Source organism: Gorilla gorilla, chromosome 8 (genome assembly GCF_029281585.2).
Source record: "Gorilla gorilla gorilla isolate KB3781 chromosome 8, NHGRI_mGorGor1-v2.1_pri, whole genome shotgun sequence".
Classification (NCBI taxonomy): domain Eukaryota; kingdom Metazoa; phylum Chordata; class Mammalia; order Primates; family Hominidae; genus Gorilla; species Gorilla gorilla.
In genome coordinates, this window is record NC_073232.2 from 92,974,006 (window position 1) to 92,989,119 (window position 15,114).

The 15,114-nt window shown below is 47.7% G+C and overlaps 1 protein-coding gene across 2 annotated transcripts in view; it reads left to right on the top strand.

Annotated features, from left to right (window-relative positions):
• The window catches only part of SH2D4B (SH2 domain containing 4B), a 108,679-nt gene that overhangs the window by 64,651 nt on the left and 28,914 nt on the right, over positions 1–15,114 (top strand). The window contains exons 5-6 of one of the 2 annotated variants that reach the window (XM_004049685.3): positions 27–243; positions 5,879–6,003. In XM_004049685.3, coding sequence (XP_004049733.3) covers positions 27–243; positions 5,879–6,003 — 342 coding nt within the window. Of the gene's footprint in view, positions 1–26; positions 244–5,875; positions 6,004–15,114 lie in introns of both variants that reach the window. The other variant, XM_055352464.2, reaches the window with a different exon arrangement.

Below are 15,114 nucleotides of genomic sequence, written 5' to 3' on the forward strand. Positions count from 1 at the left end.
CTAACGTGCTGTCTTCCTCTTTCCAGTGCGCCGGTCCAAGGCGGCTGATGAGGAGAGGAGCCGCCGAGCCCAGCGCGCCCGGGACGAGTACCGACGCCACTCGCTCCGTGCTATCCAGAAGGGCACGGTCGCCGGCCTTAGCTCCATGTTCCGGGAGCTTGGCCAGAGCCATGAGCAGGAGGCAAGACTCTACCACCACCTCCCCGGCCCGGGTCCGCCGCAGCCCCTTGCCCTGCCGGTCAGGTGGGTCCAGGCTCCGCGTTGGTGTGGTTGGGGCAAGGGCCTTGGATTAGGGCATGGGACACCGGGGTCCCCGTCCCGGTTCTGCCCCAGATTTGCTGTGTAGTTTGGGGCTAGCATTTCCCCTGTGGACCTCAGCCCTAGTCTAGGGTAGGAGAGGGAGGAGAGATGTGGGAGTTGGAGATTTGTAATAACTTTGGAGTTCTGGGAGCTTTGACCTTTTTAAGGTCAAGGATTCCTTTGAGAATCGGAAGAAAGCTGTGTACCTTCTTCCCCCTCAAATATGCATATATAAAGATCTAGAATGTTTGCATACAATTTGAGACTCTAAGGGCCTCCGGCTAAGAACTTGTAGTGAGACCTCAGATGGGTAAAGCATGGCCGGGCAGCCTGGACACCAGGGCTTGCTGCCTCTCGGAGCCCCAGGCAAGCCAGTTTTTCTCCAATTGGAATAGTAGGTTTGCAGTTTAGCATGGTTGGTTGCAGGCGGGTCCTCACACACATTTGTGTCCCCTGAGGGTTTGTTTGGCAAGGGCACTTAGGTGACTGTCCGAAATTGCCAGGACCAAAGGTTAGGAGGTTGCAGGGAACCTCTCTTCCTTCTACCTGCCCCCACCTTAGGCCACCCCCAAGGTTTGGCCTCTCTCCTCTTGGGTGCCCTCCTTCCCTCATCATTGTTGAACAACCACTGTCCCCAGGAGGGCCAGAGGCTGGGTGGTGAGCACCTGCCTGCTCCTTTAACCTCAAGTAATCTGCAGAAGAGTCCAGTCACCCCCAGATAATGAAGGGGTGTCTGAGTTTTGCTTTGCTTCTGCCTGCAGTCTAGGGACAGTTGATGTCTTCATTTCTTCCCCTCCCGCCCTTCCCACCCTTTCCTTTCTTGTCAAGTATAAGATTCCCAAACCAGAAGGTTTAAAAAGGTATACTGAGAAATGGCTGACTCCCTCTCTCCCTCCATCTACTCCATTCCCCCTTCTTCCAGAGGTCACTACTGTTCTTAGTTTTTTTTTTTTTACTTTTTTTGAGACAGAGTCTTGCTCTATTGTCCAGGCTGGAGTGCAGTGGCATGATCTCAGCCCACTGCAAGCTCCGCCTTCCAGGTTCACTCCATTCTCCTGCCTCAGCCTCCCAAGTAGCTGGGACTATAGGTGCCCACCACCACACCCGGCTAATTTTTTGTATTTTTAGTAGAGATGGGGTTTCACTGTGTTAGCCAGGGTGGTCTCGATCTCCTGACCTTGTGATCCACCCACCTCGGCCTCCCAAAGTGCTGGGATTACAGGCGTGAGCCACTGCATCCGGCTCTGTTCTTCGTTTTTTATGTATCCACTCACTTTGTTTTTGCAGTTACCGTCATGAAAGGCCTTATTCCTCCTCTTTTTTTTTGTGGAAAAGTTTGCATGTTATGCATGGGGTTCTGCACTTTGATTGCTTTCCCCTCATTTAACTAGTTTTTAGAAGGCTTTTCATATCAATTCTTATATTATCTATTTAGGCTTTTTTTTTAACAGGTGCATAGTATTCTATACAATGTGCTGTAAATGATCTTTTTATTGTGTTGTCTTTTCCTTATTGATGTCTAAGAACTCCTTACATATTAGGGAAGAGGATTCTTTTGTCTGTGATAAACATTTTTTCTCAGTTTGGCACTTATTTTTTGATTTTCATATGAAATTTTTTGTCATGCAGGAATTCTTGATTGTTACAAGGTCAAATTTTCTTTTATATCTTCTTTTTTGTTTTGAGACGGAGTCTCACTCTGTCTCCCAGGCTGAAGTGCAATGGCACCATCTTCGGTCACTCACTGCAACCTCCGCCTCCCAGGTTCAAGTGATTCTCCTGCCTCAGCCTCCCGAGTAGCTGGGATTATGGGTGCGTGCCATCACACCCGGCTAATTTTTGTATTTTTAGTAGAGACAGAGTTTCACCATATTGGTCAGGCTGGTCTCGAACTCCTGACCTCAGGTGATCCACCGGCCTTGGCCTCCTAAAGTCCTGGGATTACAGGCGTGAGCCACCACACCCGACCTCTTTTATATTTTCTAAATTTGGGGGCATAGTTAGAAAAGCCATCTCCTCGTCTATGCTTTTTAAAAGAAACCTAGAATTTGTCCCTCAGGCCCATTTGATGGAGCCACATGGACCATGGTGCAACCTGGCTCTGGGCTGGCTTTGTGCAGCCAATAGGGGAGCAGTGGCCTCACTCCAGAGTGAGCCTCAAAGGGGACAAGCAGCTGTGCATACAGGGCAGCAGGCCCAGGCGGTGAGAGGGCCCTCCTACCAGCCTCTCTCCTGTAGCCGCCCCATGGGACGGGTGCCCATGGCCTCACTGCTGTCACCTCTGTGGCGCCTGTCAGCACACCTCATCTGTTTGTGCTAAGGGCAGATGCATGCCGCTGATGGGAGGAGAGGTTCAGATTCAGGAGTGAGGCTTTGGGCCAAGTAGCCTCGTGGAATACACATCTAGTATTTATACTCTTTTTTTTTTTTTTTTTTTTAGTTTTGAGTATTTATTATCCTTATTTTAATAAAATTTATTTAATTGTACATTTATTAGATTTAACTTTTTTTAAAAAAAATTTGAGACTGAGTCGCTCTGTCGCCCAGGCTGGAGTGCAGTGGTGGTCCGATCCTGGCTCACTGCAACCTCTGCCTCCCAGGTTCAAGTGATTCTCCTGCCTCAGCCTCCCAAGTAGCTGGGATTACAGGCACATGCCACTACACCCGGCTAATTTTTTGTATTTTTAGTAGAGATAGGTTTTCACCATGTTGGCCAAGCTGGTCTTGAACTCCTGACCTCAGGTGATCCGCCCACCTCGGCCTCCCAAAGTGCTGGGATTACAGCCATGAGTCACTGTGCCCAGCCTGTTACATTTATCTTTTAATGATGGCTGTGTTTAACAACTGGCTTAGAAAATTCCTGAAAATTTAACAGTCAGCTCTTGTGGACCAGTATACAAGCTGCTCACATATCTTTTTACCCAGGCCCTACTCTTTACTGCTGGTATGACTTAGGCTAGTAATTTCAGTGCCAGTATCTATACTAAGGAAATTATCTGCAAATTGGAAAAAGCGCAAAGATGATTATCATAGCATTATTAATAATGGCAAAAAGTCAGAAGCAATGTAATTGTTTACAGTGAATTTTGGTTAAGTCAATTCACTGGAATGTTTTCTGAAAATAAAAGTGACTCCTTTGAAGGGTTTATAACAAGGGAAAATGCCATAGATTAGCTGAAAAAGAAAAAAGAAGTGAAAACTGTCTAATTTATATAGAATGATCAAAATTTTAAGGTATATAAATGTAGCATTTATATTCTGGGGGAGTCAGATTCCCTGCTTAGAAACTCTCTGCTTAGAAACGAATTCAAATCGACTGCTTAGAAACAGAGGGACAAGAGTGAGTGAATTTATTTTTTGCTGTTATATATAACTTCCTATTGCCTTCTAAGGAAAGCGAGTCCTAGAAACTAGAGGAGTTTTTCCACCGAGCACAGCTATTTTTTGGGGGATGCAAATGTGGAAGAAGAGGCTGGGTGAAGCAGGCTGCCCTGCACTGCTTAATGAAGAAGAAAGACATCTGAGGTTACTGAGAAGGAAGAGTGTGGGGACTGGGAACACAGGCTGGCTCTCTGTAGGGCTGTAGGGGGTAAAGGAAAGCCCAGAGTGGCAGCGAGTGGGAAAACGGGCTGGAGGCCAACTCCACAGATGACGGCTGTAAGCCATGCAATGTAACCTCACCGTCTGTCCTTCCAACATCTTTTCTCAAATCTACAGTGTTCACTACTGTGTGTGTGCATGCATGTGCATGTGTGAATGTATTCAGTTTAGGGCGAGTGAAGAAATGCCCCATGGATTTATTCTGGGCTTATAAGGAGGTACGCTGAGCACAGTGTCAAAGTGAGGGTACAGGGCAAATACGGAGACCACATGAGAGGACAGCTGACATTGATTTTATAAAAAACAAGGATAACCGTGAATTCTAAATGCCAGTACTATTAGGTGGATGACAACAACAAAATAAGAATTTACCAGGCTCCTGTCACTCAGTTGGAAATGGCGAAGAGGCTTTGGTTGTTCAAGGTGGGCTGTTGCCTTGTTCCTCAGATGCTGTATTGTTGTTATTATTTTGAGACAGAGTCTTGCTCTGTTGCCCAGGCTGGAGTGCAGTGGCACGATCTCAGCTCACTGCAACCTCCGCCTCCTGGGTTCAAGCAATTCTCCTGCCTCAGCCTCTTGAGTAGCTGGGAATACAAGTGCCTGCCACCATGCCTGGCTAATTTTTGTATTTTTAGTAGAGATGGGGTTTCACCACAACTCCTGCGCTTTTGTAAGGCAGAACCAGGACAGTGAACAGAGAGAGAAACCGGAGAACCTCAATTTGCTCTGGAAATGGCTGAGATTTCCTGCCCAGAAAATAGAAAGTATGACAGAGGAAATGGAGGTGGAAGGAAACAAAACCGCACATTGGTAACTATGGATGGAATGGGTGAGGGACTGAAGGCACGGAGGGCGGGAGGAGGAGGGGCACGGGAAGAGTTTAGATGAGGGAGCAGACCAGGCCAGACTGGTCTTGGCCTCCCAAAGTGCTGGGGTTACAGGGGTGAGCCACCGCGCCCGGCCCAGATGCTGTATTTTTGTGCCATGATTTCATGCACCATGGTGTTACTGCATTGTACTTCACCACACAGTTGTGGGTGCCTGTCACGTGTTGTGTGCTGCCAGCTCTTAACTATGCTTTCAATGTAGCCCGAGTGCAGGGGGGTCTCATGTGTCCAAGTCTATGTAAGCATCTGGGAACCGCAGTTCAGACACGAAAGCAATGACGAGCTTGGCTCACCTGTGAGAAAACTTTAAAACGTATCTACTCCCTCGTCTAAACTCTTCCCGTGCTCCTCCTCCTCCCGCCCTCCGTGCCTTCAGTCCCTCACCCATTCCATCCATAGTTACCGACGTGTGGTTTTGTTTCCTTCCGCCTCCATTTCCTCTGTCATAGTTTTTATTTTCTGGGCAGGGAATCTCAGCCATTTCCAGAGCAAATTGAGGTTCTCCGGCTTCTCTCTCTGTTCACTGTCCTGGTTCTGCCTTACAAAAGCGCAGGAGTTGTGGCAAAGGCAGGCGTCCCCTCAGAGGGCGGGGAGGGAGAGGTAAGGAGGGGACAAGACCCAGAATTCTTTCTGAGAGAGAGAAGGGGATGGGACACACTCATTTACTTTCCGTCAGGAGCCTCCTTCATCCATGCTGGTATTTATGCCCTGGCCATGCTCGAGGGAAAATGTGCCTTTTCTTTCCCTCAGACACCCCCTCCTAGCCTCTTTTAATTCCCACCTGTGTGGCTGTTTTTTGAAGCAATCGGTAACAGTTTTCTTTTAAATAAATAATAACAGATGGTACATTATAATCTGCAAAATGCCTTCGAGTACCTGGGCTGTTTTAATCCTCTTTGTAGGCATGGATGTGGGCACCATGCTTATTCATTCTCTCATGGCCCTCCCCTGCCCCTTCTTCCACCCCCCCTTCCTCCTCCTTCTTTTACCTTCCTCTCCCTTCCTCTTTCCTTTCCCTCTGCCTTCCTCTCCCTCTGGTCTTTCTCCCTCCCTGACTCTTCTGCCCTCCCCCCTTTCTTTCTCTTCAGCAGGACCTGGGAGCGCCCACTGCGCCCAGTCTCCAGAGATGTCATCGTCCGCTGGTTTAAGGAGGAGCAGCTGCCTCGCCGAGCTGGCTTCGAGAGGAACACCAAGTTCATCGCCCCCTGGTTCCATGGTAGCACCATTTTTCTGGGCCCTGTGCCAGATGATTTCCACATCTTTGCCTCTCTCTGGGGTTGGGGAGGGGTGCTGAAGGGCGGTTATAATCGGGGGGCAGAGGACTTTAAGCAGTCTCCATTCTGTCCCTCTCCCAGTGGGAGTCCAGGAGGCTGCAGGCCCCAGGGATGCTGAACGGGCCTCCCAACTCTTCTGGGAAGGGATGAACATGGCTCTCGCCCACTGCTGTCACCTCACAGCCTCTGTAGCCACCAAGGGCCCCTCAGAGGCATCTTCTTTGTGGTCATAAGACAGTGAGCCCTGAGAGTTGCATGAGCTCCTGGTGGCTAGGACCCCCATCCCTGGATCCTGGCCACAGCCTGTCACACTGTAGGCTCTGGGTACATACTTGTTGATTAGATGACAGATGGCTGAATGAAGAGGTCAGTGTCACCCAAACATAGACTGTTAGGGCAGGGTGGCTCCTTGAAAGTCCCTCCTTGCTCACCTTGTTTCCAAAGCTCTGGCCTTTTTCCTGTTCCTCAAACAAGCCGTCCTCTTTCCCATCTCAGACCCTTTGTGCTTGCCGTGGCTCTGCTCACGTTTTCTGTCTTTCAGCAGCTCTTTGCATGGCTGGCACATTCTCATTTTCCATCTCAAACATCCCCTCCTCAGAAAGGCCTTTCCTGAACTCCTTACCTACAGCAGCCTTCCCCAGTGTCCCTCAGCTCACCCTGCTCATTTCCTGGACAGAGTGTGCCCAGTTGGTATTTATCAGATTTACTTATTGTCTGTCCTCCCACCTGAATGTGAGCCTGTGAGGTTAAGGAGCTTGTTTGTTTTCCCTGTGCCTGGCTCAGTAAGTATCCATGGGAAGAATGGATGAAGGTGGGAAGAAAATGTCTGGATTGGGATTAGATCCCAGGCTTTACAGTTCCGAAGAACAGCCCTTGCTTCTCTGCATTGAAAATCCAGAGCCACACATGTGAGGGTCAGATTAGCCTTCCCAGGTGGTCTTAATGCTTGGTGAGGTCAGGGACCTATGTATTAGGCCTCTCTGTATTCAACCCTCACCCCTGCCTCTCACCCAGGGACCAAGTACAGAAATACCTCCAAGACGAGCTTGCCATCTTCCTCTGTTGCCACTGCTGTTGAGCTCTCCAACCCAATGAATAGCATCCGTGTCATGTTGGTCAGATTGGATATGCCTCGGTCACAAATGCGTCTGAAGTCTCAGTGACCCCCACCAGTCAAGGTTTATTTCTTATACATGTTACGTGCCCTTTGGGAGTTGGTTCAGACTTTAGTCTGCACCTCAGCCTGAAGGAGCTGCCTCCATTTAAAACGCTGATGGTCAGTCAGGCGCGGTGGCTCATGCCTATAATCCTAGCACTTTGGGAGGCTGAGGCGGGAGGATCACTTGAGGTCAGGAGTTCGAAACCAGCCTGGCCAACATGATGAAACCTTGTCTCTACTAAAAATATTTTAAAAAATTAGCCAGGTGTGGTGGCAGGCCCCTGTAATCCCAGGTACTCAGGAGGCTGAGGCAAGAGAATTGCTTGAATCTGGGAGGCAGAGGTTGCAGAGAGCCGAGATTGCAACATTGCACTCCAGCCTGGGCAACCAGAGCGAGACTCAGTCTCAAAAAAAAAAAAAAAAAAAAACATTGATGATCTCATGACAGAGGGAAATGAGAGACTTGGAGAACCACACATTGGCTCCTAAAGCTTTTGCAGGAAACTGACATGTGAAGTTGTTGCTCACATTCTGTTAGCCAGAGCCAATGTGGCATCCGTGGTACAATGGATAGTTTCGAAGGATAATCTAGTCTGTTATGACCACCGTCCACTTTCAGACCTCTTTCTTCTCCCAGGTCACCACACATCTGGCAGAAGGTTGGACTGGCTCTTTAGGGCTCAGAGAGAAGACCGCACTCATGGCTGACTGAGCCATGTGTCCCTGGAGCTGGTGCTGGGGATTCTCTGCCTCTCCCTTCTGTCCCAGTTATGTGTCCCTGTAGCCCCGGTAGAACTTCCATTTAAGTCACCACTGTGCTTTTTCTTCAGACGTTACTATGGTCATGGAAGTGCAGCACTGGCGTCTTAGGGAGCTGTGGAGTGTAACTCAGGAGTGGCACGTGGGTGAGAGTGGGCAGCTGTGCCAGGTGCTCCAACTGCCTTTGGCAGCCAGTGGAGAAGATGCAACCAAGGTGCTCAAATTATTTTTAGCTTTGTTTTCTTTTTTGACTTTTTTTTTTTTAAAAGGTAACTTTTATATTGTCACAGAACAAACAGAACCAAGATTTAAGTCTCACAATTTATGTAGCTAATTTCATGTTCTTCTGACAGTTCTACCATAAAGCATGCAGAAAAGTTGCTGTTACACAGGCTGGAGCTATTTTGTGACAGAATTTTCATTGATCTGTGACAGAAGGAAAGAAAAAGGCTCACATATGGAGGGTGGCCAAGTAACTTTGCTTAGAAAGGACTGTGTCATGTTCTAAGATTATATCCTTTCCTCAGTTTTAGTGTTAAAATGTCCTATCTTTTATGAATTGATGGGATAGTAAGTCATGGTTATTTTTATATATTGCCTTTGCTTGAAAAAGTAAAAAGTTAGCAGCCCGGGACTTCCCCAACTCCTGCTTTTTTTTTTTTTTTTTTTCAACTTTACTCACTTATAAAATCCCAAAGTCTGGAACGGTGAGTGTGTTCCCACTTCTCTTTCAATATAGGAATTCCCTGGTGGAGGGGCTAGGACTTCCTCTGTACCAATTCCTACAGAGGCAGGTGGCCTGCACCAGTCTGATTTGTTAAGGAGTTTTTGCTGCAGGTTGGCAGCGGACTCAGCTCTCGCTGGGCTTGGTTGGGCGTCTCAGCTGGGGCATCTCTGCACCACGGATCTATTATACTCTTCTGGGACCAGTGGGCCAGCTCAGGCGTGCTCTTCTGATGGTGACAGGACAGACATCAGAGAGCAACTGGAAGCATGCCAGGCTCTTGAGCCCTAGTCTTAGAGCCAGCACCTTGTCACTTTGCCTTGTACCTCACAGAGCTGAGGAATGGGAAAATATATTCTGTCTTTTTCTTACGAGGAACTGCAGAGTCCTATGTCAAAGGGTGTGGCAACAGAGAGGGAAGAAGAATTTGAGCCAATAATATAATCTGTCAGAATCCCAATACAAATCTTTTCTTTCCCAGATAAAACAGCCTTAGTTAATTCAGTTAGATTTCATATGCAGGTTAAACATGACTACTCGAATGATTTCCTTCCCTTTCCTCAAACACATGTGGATTTGTGCCAGTGTTATCCAAACAGCAAGTAGACAAAGAATCTGAAGATATGGGGTCCATTCTAGAACTTAGCGGCTCTGAGACCTTGGATGTGTCCTTTAAATTCCCCATCTGTGAAACTGGCATTGTAACATCTACTTCACAGGACACTTATGAAGATTGAGCCAACAGGAGTGCTTTGTCCACCATAAAAAGCCATGCCAGTGTGTTTCCTGATGTTTCCTGGGATCTGGGGTCAACCACCAGAGGCTCCTTTGGGAAATCAGGTTTAGGGAAATGGGCACAGAGTGCAGAGTGAGAGGGGACTGGGAACAGGCTTTTCTCTGGGACCACAGGGTTCTAGGTAGAGTCTCCTGGGTTACAAAGAGTGATAGTAATTCCGTGTTTCTCCTTTGTTTATTGTTATGTTCCAGGAATTGGGAGAGAGATTGTAGTTATATCAAACTACTTGTGAGAAATGCTAGTACATATAACCTTGGCTTTGAGGAAAAAAGTATTTTCGAAATTCGACATGTATCTAAAATTATTAAGAATGTTCTCTGTCTGAACATTGGCTCAGTCAGAACCCATTTCTCTTCCTGAGCTTTACTTCTACAAAAACAGTCACAATGTGGTCTATGATTTGTTGTCTGGGTGAAAACCCATTGGCTGCCTTGCTGCTTGCCCATAGGGCTTGGCACAGAATGGGACTACCCGGTGGGTGACATCGTTGGCATTGGTAAATTATCTCCATGTGACCCTGCTCAGGTGCTGGGGGTGGATCTCAAGCGTGGCCTCACCTGGGCTTGGGTGGGCCTTTGGCTGTCCTCTGTGGGGTGTTATTGGCATGCTTCTTCGTGAGCAAGCACAAAACGGGGGACCCCACCTGGGAGGAGGGTACTCCCCAGCCATGTAGACAGTGCAGGGATCCCAGCAGTGAGGGGCAGCTTTCTTGTGAGACGCGAGAGCTCCAAAGTAGAATGGACACTTCTTCCCACCTGCTTCCACTGTGACCTCAGAATACATTCAGAGAAGAGCACTGAAGGTCACAGAGCTGCTAGAGTCTAGAATGGGCCCCACATCTTCACACTCATCTGGGTTGCCGTTTGGATGACAGCACACAAACAAAACATTGCTGTGTTTGAGGGAAGGGAAGGAAATATAAATCACAGAAGTCATTTTAATGATTACTTTGGGAATGTTTATCTTGGAAAGGAGAAGCTGTGGGGAGGAATGGGTAGAGGAACAGAACCACCCCCTCAGTCTCTGGAGTTCTGTCTTGAGAAAGGGGGATTGCTAAAAAGGTCAAAACTGGGCTCCAGGTGTGTGAGGCTGTTTTTGTGTTGCTGTAAACCAATACCCGAGGCTGGGTAATTTATAAAGAAAAGTGGTTTAATTGACTGACAGTTCTGCAGGCTGCACAGGAAGTAGCACCAGCATCTGCTTGGCTTCTGGGGAGGCCTCAGGGAGCTTTTACTCGTGGCAGAAGGCGAAGCTGGAGCAGGCATGTCATGTGGCGAGAGTGGGAGGAAGGTGGGTAGTGGCAGGTGCCACACACTTAACCAGATCTCATGAGAACTCACTCACTGTGGTGAGGACAGCACCAAGCCATGAGGAATCTGCCCCCATGACCCAAACACCTCTTACCAGGCCCTACTTCCAACACTGGGAATCATGTTTCAACGTGAGATTTGGGTGGGACAAATATCCAAACCATATCCCTGGGGATGGATGGGGATTCTGAAGAAACACATTTCACTTTAGTAGAAGAAAGAGCATTTTTGATGGCTGCACCTTGCTATTGGGCAGTCTTGATGGCTAGCGAACCCCCCAGAATGGGGAGTGAGGGCCTTTACACCCTCTGCTCCTGACCTCTGCCATGCAGTGTGGTTCTGAGGGCAAACACTACTGATACTGCTCCAGGGCCCTGCCCCTGCCAAGCCACCGAAGTTTGCTCAGGTTGTCATGAACATTGGAAGGGTTGGCCGGGGCCTGGGGCTGGCCACAGGGTAGGTGCCTGGGAGTCTGTGGGCCGAGGACTGAGGATGATCTCCACCCTGTGACTGTCAGACTTCACCTTGCTCATTTCTCTGTTGATGTTGTGTTGATGGTATAGAAACTGAGGTGTAAGCAATGGTGATCCCCTCCTGGGTAGCCCTCCTGGGAGCCCTGTGGATGAGGGGCAAACCCACTGGCCGTCCTGCAGGGAGGAAACCCCCAGAGAGGTGGAAAGAACTGTGCCCTGGGAGGCAGCAGCTGAGTGGGAATGGAGTTGGGGCTTGGCCCCTCTGACTGCATGCACTGGGAGGGAGGTCACCTGTCTGAGCTGTATGGAGCAGGAAGGGGTTGGACAGGCTGGCTGCTGCTGACCTTTGCCATCCTCGGGCTTGATGCTGCCATGCAGTCCTGCATCCCATGGCACTGCCAATTACTGCAAGAGCTGGTCATGGTTAGCCCTTTACAGGTGACCCCACTGAGGACCAGAGAGCTTGAGAAACTATCCCACATTTGTCCAGCAGTCAGCAGGGGAGCTGGGATGAAAAACCAGGTTTCTGGCCCTTAGTTTTACCTATTCCATTCTGGCTGTCTCTTTGCATATACTGCCATCCAGGGATGGAAACTGGGACAGAAAAGTGCCCTGTCTGCATTTACAATCCCTTACTGTATATTCGGAGAACTTCTTTTAGGCTCGGCCTGGGTTCTTTATTTTAAATCTCACCCCTCCTCATTCCTGACCTTGGCAATCAGAGCTGGCACTGGTTTCCTGACCCAGCTTGAGGGAAAATCTGGGGATGCCCTGTTTGGTCTTTGGGATTACTCCCAGGAACTAGAATTTCTGGAGCTAAGAGGGAGAGAGTGTGCCAGTCCAAACCCCTGTTCTTGGCTTCCAGGATTAGTAGGAAGACAGGAAATGCTGGTGAAGATTTGGAACCTGTTGAGAGGGGACAGTTAGGATGGGGTTCTTGGGATCTTGGCAGTGTGGACCCAGGCACTAAAAATCAGTGTTTAGCAAGGAATTGCTGAAGAAACCAGGAGTGGAGAAAATAATAACACCCACTACATAGTAGTGTTGTGAGGATTAAATGTATCAACATTTTTAAAGTGTTTAGAACATGGTGTCATGCAATAAATGCTTTGGTTTGTTATATGGAATAGACAAACATGGTGGCACATCAGGAACCGAGGCACGTGCAAGGTGGTTCATCTCTTTATGGCATACTAAGTTATGTCACTGCTATCACTCAGAAATAAAGAAAAAGACCTGTGCACAAAAGAAAGATGACACTGATTTAGCCTTCCAAAAAAAAGTGCAAGTCTAAATTTTCTTCTGAGTATGATACCCATCTTGAAATATTTTTTAAAAGTCATTAGGTGTAACACAGGGGCCATTTGGAAGGTTGGTTAGCATGTCACAATCCATCATAGCAAGCGAGATTGCTAATTTTCTTCTCTTGGGCAGAATTTGGAATGGAAATTTTCTACCAACTCTGACCTCAAATGCAAAACTTTCTAAAGGAGAAAAAGAAGTAGGTCAGTTGACCCACTTTCGTCTTAAGTTCTTGCTTTAGCGGTTCCAACTGAAAAATAAAGGAGTATTTTCCTTCATGTTTTTTTCAAGTGTGCACTGGCTATCTAGTCTCAAAAAGAGACTACAAAGAAGAATGAGACTATTTTTGCTTTAGGAAAGCGTAGGTTGTAATGGTGTTCCTGAAATTTTAACCCTTTCCTATCAGCTGTCTGTAGTTCTGGTGTCCACTTTGCTTCCAAGCCTCGCATCCTGTATGGGGCTGTGTCTGTCTGGTGCACGAAGGTACCTTTTGGATCAGTGGCATCCCTGGGCAGAGGACATCTGACTTTTTACTTCTTGTCAGATGTACATTGGCTGGTCTCTATGGGATGTGGTGGTTGGCCTCACCTGTGGGATTATATTGGCTTTTTGTGTTTTAACTAATAATTTGGGAACAGTTACTTTGTGCTGGCATTGTGTCCAGTAAACCTTGAACATCCAGTATTTCACTTACTTCCCAAACAACTCTCTGGACTGGGTAATAATGGTAGCCATTACGTACATAGTGCTTACAGTATGCTGGACCCTCTTCTAAACATTTCTCATATGTTCATTTATTTAGTCCTATGTGACATCACCATGCACTTGCTGCTAGCATTAGCCCCATTTCACAAATGAGGAAGCTGAGGCACAGAGAGGTGAAGTCAGTTGCCCATGGTTGTGTTTTTAGTAAGTTGGGGAGGTGGGATTCAAACCCAGGTGATCTGGGTTCAGAATCCATGCTCTTACCTGTGATGCAGTGCAGCCTTGCTGCCATCTCACAGCTGAGGGGAAGGTTCAGTAGCTGCTCCAGGGCACATGGTGCTCTGGGGAATCAGTTCCTTTCTAGTCCAGGTGGTCTCCTTGAGGGTGGAGAGGTGGCCATTTTCTTTAGGAGGTGCCCAGCCATCTCTGGGCTGTGGAGCCAACACTGCCCTGCCTTACTGCTAACCAGGAAAGTGTCTGCTCCTCCTGAGGCCGGTGCCACTCTCCTATAGAATTCCTGAAGAATGCCATCTGGGTTCCCATATAGTCTGCAAAGTCCTTAATGCAATTAGGGTAAAACAGGGAATTGTGTGTTTCAGATTGTTGAGTTACCTAGACAGGGGCAAGAGAAGACAGACTCCCTGAGTAAAGGCATGTAAATAATTCATTTGTTGATTATTACTGTCAAGTTTGTGTTGAGTGCTAAGTACAGGGTGTGTGGTGATGAACAAAACTGGTGCCTTCCCTACCCTCGTGGAACTTACATTCACTTGTGAGAAACAACAACAAAAAATTCAAACTGATGTAACCTAAAAGAGAATTTTCAGCTCATAAGACTGAAAAACCCACAGATAGGTCTAGCTTCAGGCTTTGCTTGATCCAGGGAGCTTAGGCTTTTCAGCAACCAGACTCTCTCCATCTCTCAGCTCTGTTGTTTTCTATGTTGTTTTCATTACCAAGCAATGCATCAGCCTGAGGTTGCATGCCTGCATTCTCCCAGGCTCAAATCCAGCAGAAGAAAGGGCCTGCTTGTCTCTCAACAGCCCCAGTATTAGTCCCAATAGTCTGCTTTGTTGGGTCTGGGTTGGTCATATGTTCACTTCTGGACCAGTCACTGTGGTCAGGCAGGTGATCTGCCTTGATTAGCTAGCCCTGGGTCATATGATCATGCCTAGAGTAGGTGGGTGGAGAACACCCTGTTGGAACTGCATAGACTGAGAGTACATGGCTTCCTGAAAGGTCACAGTTCCCTTGCCAGAAGACAGCCACTGAATGATACTGGGCAGGCAAGACCAATCTGTGTCCACCACATAGGGAAAAATAACCTGGCTTCTGCTCTAGCGAAGCTGTCAGTCTAGTCAGTGAGACTGACATTAAACAATCATGCCATAAATGTATACATCCAATGGAGGTCAGTATTATACAGGATCTTGCCATAGCCAGTTTCAGAAGTCATTTTACTGGGTGATACCACTCTCTCATGAACAGCAGCACTGGTGATTAGAACCTGGCAGGTCAGCTTGGAGCAGACATTCATAGGCATAGATATTGCCTCTTGTGCGTAAATATATCTGGGACCAAGAAACTCGTCCAGTGAAACCCTTGTCTGAGCAGTTAGCCATGGTTAAATTTCATTTGGCGTTATAAAAAAATGAAGGCCTTTGAGCTCATTCATCACAATCTCTGTGGCTTTAGGATGCTTTGAGATACTGTTGAGAATGAAGAGCTTAATAATTCCAGCCTCCTTAATGATACTGTCTGGAAAGTATGGCGGTTAGAAAGGAAGGTCACAAAAATGAATGAGAAATAGCTAAGTGGTAATGGA